At 45.6% G+C, this 5,000-nt stretch overlaps 1 protein-coding gene across 1 annotated transcript in view; it reads right to left on the reverse strand.

Annotated features, from left to right (window-relative positions):
* The window catches only part of iglon5 (IgLON family member 5), a 353,983-nt gene that overhangs the window by 41,294 nt on the left and 307,689 nt on the right, over positions 1 to 5,000 (reverse strand). The window contains exon 3 of the mRNA XM_063198012.1: positions 1 to 28. This exon is cut by the window's left edge and continues 205 nt beyond it. Coding sequence (XP_063054082.1) covers positions 1 to 28 — 28 coding nt within the window. The remainder of the gene's footprint in view (positions 29 to 5,000) is intronic.

The following is a 5,000-nucleotide window of genomic DNA, read 5'->3' on the forward strand; positions in this document are numbered from 1 at the left end:
GTGTGTCGCCTCAAAGTCGATCTTACACCTGCGGGGGAGAGAGAGGATGGAGGGGCATTGAAGTTATCAAGTCAGAGTACAGCAGTATTCACTTGGGTTCCTCTACCATCAAGCCTGAGAGAATCATACATTGTGTGTGTGTGTGTGTGTGTGTGTGTGTGTGTGTGTGTGTGTGTGTGTGTGTGTGTGTGTGTGTGTGTGTGTGTGTGTGTGTGTGTGTGTGTGTGTGTGTGTGTGTGTGTGTGTGTGTGTGTCTGTGTGTGTGTGTGTGTGTGTGTGTGTGCATGTGTGCACGCGTGTCTAACTTCTAAATTCTAGCAGTGAAAAAAAAAACTCTGTGACTTTAACTTTAGTGATATGTCAAGACTTCTCCTTTTCTTCAACCAGAGGTAACATTATGCACAGTACATTACTTTAAATTAAATTAAAACGGCATACACTTTACTACATACGGATCTGTGATGTGTTGATGCATTTTGGTCTGGCTTTGTGAGTCTCTTATCCCTGCGGTTGGGGATTGAAGAGTGGGCCATTAAGATCTCTCATTCAATTAGGGCTGTCCGCCAATAATCGACTAATCGTTGGTCGACTAAAAAAAATTCTAGTCGACCGAATTCCATTGGTCGATTGGTCACAGCGGAGGAAAAAAATAACTACGTCTCGTAAGGGCTTTCAGGACTCTTAACTTGAAGGGCGTGACAAAGGAAGACGTGTTGTTGATTTGTTTGGCAAGGATAGAAGGCTTCAAGTTATTTTGGCCATGTCTGGAAGGAGCTCTAAAACATGGGATCCTTTTTGAAAAGGATACAGATTGCTTGTCAGCCAATGGTCACTGACGTCGGGCGAGAAGAACCACGCGAATTCGAGCGACAGGTGCGTTTAATTATGTAAGTTCACCACCACGGCAGATGCGGCTCTCTTCTCCCTCCCTCTCTCATACACATGCACCCGTACACAGACACTAGTTCTACCGGCACCGTTTGCTATTAGCCTACCTCACTCGATTCGTTCATTCCATTGGTTGACAAAACTCCTGGGCCCCGCCTGCATCGGTCTCGTCTCACATAATCATCCGTTTATTGCAGACGGTGTTAAAAGTGTTAAGAGTGAAGAAGATGCGTCAGCGCATAATCTGAAGCTCCAAAATGCTATGTTGCAACGTCATGGTGCTAACTCGCACTTCGTTAGCTTCCATAGCCTACCACTTTTCTTTATCACTTGACTGTAGCCTACAAGTTTACTCCTGCTGGCCAACATCCAAAGAACCACCACCAGATATGAACATATTTTGGGGTGTGTGTACGTTGTAACCCCAAGTCATTCTCCGACAACTTATCAGAATTCTGTTTGCTGCCCTGAACGGCAACTCTTGTCAAGACTCCAGTCAAGCGATAAACAAAACCAGCGTGGGTCATTTAAAAGGGGAAACGCTGCGTATCATTTAAGACCATAAACAGACACCAAGTGCTTGATGGACATTCCAGTGAACAACACAGTAACGCTGGAACAAATGTCCAAATAGATTAAACGATTAATCGATTAGTTGGAGTAAATGAAGACCTTTGGTCGACCAACAAAATCCTTGGTCGTGGACAGCCCTACATTCAATCCATCTCACCAAGACATCAGAAACACTTTGGTTTTCTTTTAAAAAAGGACTACTTCAACTTTCGCCATTGTGAGTCACTGAATACGTTCTGCTTCAAAAGCCTCAGTGGGAAGCGTCTGTCTCTTCATATCTATAATTTTATTTGTGGCATGCAGGTGTGTGTGTGTGTGTGTGTGTGTGTGTGTGTCTGTCGTCCGTGTGTGTGTGTGTGTGTGTGTGTGTGTGTGTGTGTGTGTGTGTGTGTGTGTGAGAGAGAGCGTGTGTGTGTGTGTGTGTGTGTGTGTGTGTGTGTGTGTGTGTGTGTGTGTGTGTCGTACGGGGTGTTGCTAGTGCCAGTCCAACAAAAGTGTGACAGCAGGCACCAATCGTTGTGCTCCTGGTAAGAACCAAAAGTGCCTTGGGTTTTTCAAAGTGAAAAGGGGCGACATGCTGTATTTCGACCGGTCAATGGTACATCATGGGCAAACAATGGTGTAAAAATAACATTCACTGCCATCTGCAGAGAGGGAGAGCTCTCTGTGACAAAGAGAAGAGAAGAGAAGAGAAGAGAAGAGAAGAGAAGAGAAGAGAAGAGAAGAGAAGAGAAGAGAAGAGAAGAGAAGAGAAGAGAAGAGAAGACACGAGAAGAGAATGCCTAAATGGTATGGCACACATATATGAAAAAAAAAACATTACAGATCTGCTGAGAAGCTCAACTGTGTTACCAAAGAACATTGAGAGCAAGAACGTACTTGGGCAACATTTTGGAGAGTTGATTGAGGAGAGAAGAGAAGAGAAGAGAAGAGAAGAGAAGAGAAGAGAAGAGAAGAGAAGAGAGAATAGAAGAGACGAGATGAGACGAGACGAGACGAGAAGAGAAGAGAAGAGAAGAGAAGAGAAGAGAAGAGAAGAGAAGAGAAGAGAAGAGAAGAGAAGAGCAGTGATGAGAAGAGAGAAAAGGATAGAAGAGATGGAAGAGAAGAGAAGAGCAGAGCAAAGCAGAGAAGAGAAGAGAAGAGAAGAGAAGAGAAGAGAAGAGAAGAGAAGAGAAGAGAAGAGAAGAGAAGAGAAGAGAAGAGAAGAGAAGAGAAGCCAAACAGATGTCTGTGTAGGGCAAGCACTACCATTTGCTGTAGCTTAAAGTGTGTTAACCTCTCCAGTCTCAATAGGGCTGAGAGGGGTGGTGGTAGGAGAGGGAGGGAGCCGCGTAATCGAATGCTCAGGATCAGTGGCATGCACAGACATTTTGGGGGGCAGGTGCTGGGGGGGGGGGGGGGGGGGGGGGGGGGGGGGGGGGGGGGGGGGGGGGGGGGGGGGGGGGGGGGGGTGGGGGGGGGGGGGGGGGGGGGGGACATGTGGAACTTCAAGTTGCCTTACTAGGCTATAGAGGCTATATACATTATATTGAGGTATTATTGCCACATTTTTTTTATTGTGAATCAAGTGGAAATAATGATCATAAATTGAGAGAAAAAGGGCATTTTTGTCCGGTAGGGCAAAGGTGCAGGTGCTTGAGCACCACCTTGTCCCTATATGTGCACACCTATGCTCAGGATTGGAATGCTGCCCTGTAGGCAAAGTGCTACTCCAACATTGAAACTGAGAAAAATGCCTTCAAAGCCATAGGTTAGTTACTGCAAGTAGAGAAAGTGCAGTAACTACGCCAATATTAAAACTAGGAAAAATCCCTTCAAAGCCTTGGAATTAGGCAGGATATTGTACTGTTACTGCCAAATTTGACATAGCAATATCTTTACAACGGGGCACAGCTGGACCATAAGGCTTTGTCACAAGATAACGAAGGTGTAATGAAGACCCTTTTCAAGCTAAACTCAATTTTGACAAAATATGTAGTTACTGCACTTTGTCCTAGTGCAGCAGAATGAATGGGAGGAAGTCAGGGGCACACCACAGTTCCTCCACTGGTCACTAGATGTCAGTGCTGAGCTCCTGTTGCCAGAGCTGTGGCTGCACCAAAACACTTGGCATGAGCTGGTGTGGGCTGGACTGGGATAAGAAGACGCCCCGGGCATTTTTTCTTTTTTTTACCATAGACCTGCCCCTCACACAGCCCACCTGTGGCTCAGTCCATTGTCTTAAAGGGACACTGTACAGGAAATGGTCAAAAAAGGTACTGCAACTATGCTGCTCATTGAAACTGGGCTGCCTATTGCCAAATGTGATCTTTACATGAACGTTTACTAAGTAATTAACACATATTTTCTAGTATGGTCCAAGTACAGTCATTTTTGCAGCTAAAAATGGCTATTTTTGGAAATTCAAAATGGCGGACCATGGAGAAGATCCCCCTTTTCATGTATGAAAAGTGAAATTTTTGCAGTCATAATGCATATTTAGAATTTGATGTTGGTGGTAAGTATTCATGAAAAAGGTAACATTAGTGAATGGGCAGCATGGATTCTTGAAATAAACAACTAAAAATCTCACACAGTGTCCCTTCAGTAAAGATAGACCAATGGGCTACCCCATCTAAAAGCACAAAAAAGCAACAACAACAAAATGCATCGACCCGTGCATTTTTGGCCCCTAACATATTCACGGACCGCTTTCATATACTTGTTGAACCCACTGTCTATATTGTCGATGGTACAATAGGTCATCCCCTCTAAACTGTGGGCCAATCCCCATGAAAACAAACAGCATCGCCCCCTGAGGACTGTGGGCCCACCAGGACAATACCCTGTATGCCAGATCACCAGGCCAGCCCTGGGCGCAACTACAAATACCAGAACTGGACAAACCCTCTGACTGGGATGCCGCCACGTTACATTGCACAGACATTATCTCAAGAAGATTTAGTCTATGAATGGGAACGTGAATCATACTGTATAATGCTTTCTAAAATGCCATGGCTCCTGTTATGGAAGCGGAGGGTAGGTAGGGAAAGGGAGGGCTTGCATTGGATTGGGGACGCTCTGTGGATTGTAAAAACCATGCAATTACACTCCTGTGCTTTCTCCGGCAGTGTGTCATAGCAAGATACCCGGTCGTCATTAATCTCAATCAGTCTGACTGTGTGTGACGCAACGCTCATTGGTGTAGCAGGAAATGTGCAAGAAAAAGAAAACAAACCAATGAAGAGGGTTTTGCATGGGTGTTGGTGGTAAGCCTAAGCCAGTGGTGTTTGGCCAGTAATGGCTGCAGCAAGGGTGGGATTGACTGCCTTGTGACTGTAGTTCAACAGCATGATTGATTCCTGATGAGCGTAAGTGAGGACTGGTGAGAAAGTGGTGGGATTTAACTATGACACATGCACACACTAGCACACACGTACACAAGCAGAAAATCACAAATCACATAGGCATGCAGACGCGCACGCACGCACGCATGCACGCATGCACGCATGCACGCATTCACGCATGCACGCATGCACACACGAACGCACACACAC

Source organism: Engraulis encrasicolus, chromosome 5 (genome assembly GCF_034702125.1).
Source record: "Engraulis encrasicolus isolate BLACKSEA-1 chromosome 5, IST_EnEncr_1.0, whole genome shotgun sequence".
In the NCBI taxonomy this organism is placed as follows: Eukaryota; Metazoa; Chordata; class Actinopteri; order Clupeiformes; family Engraulidae; genus Engraulis; species Engraulis encrasicolus.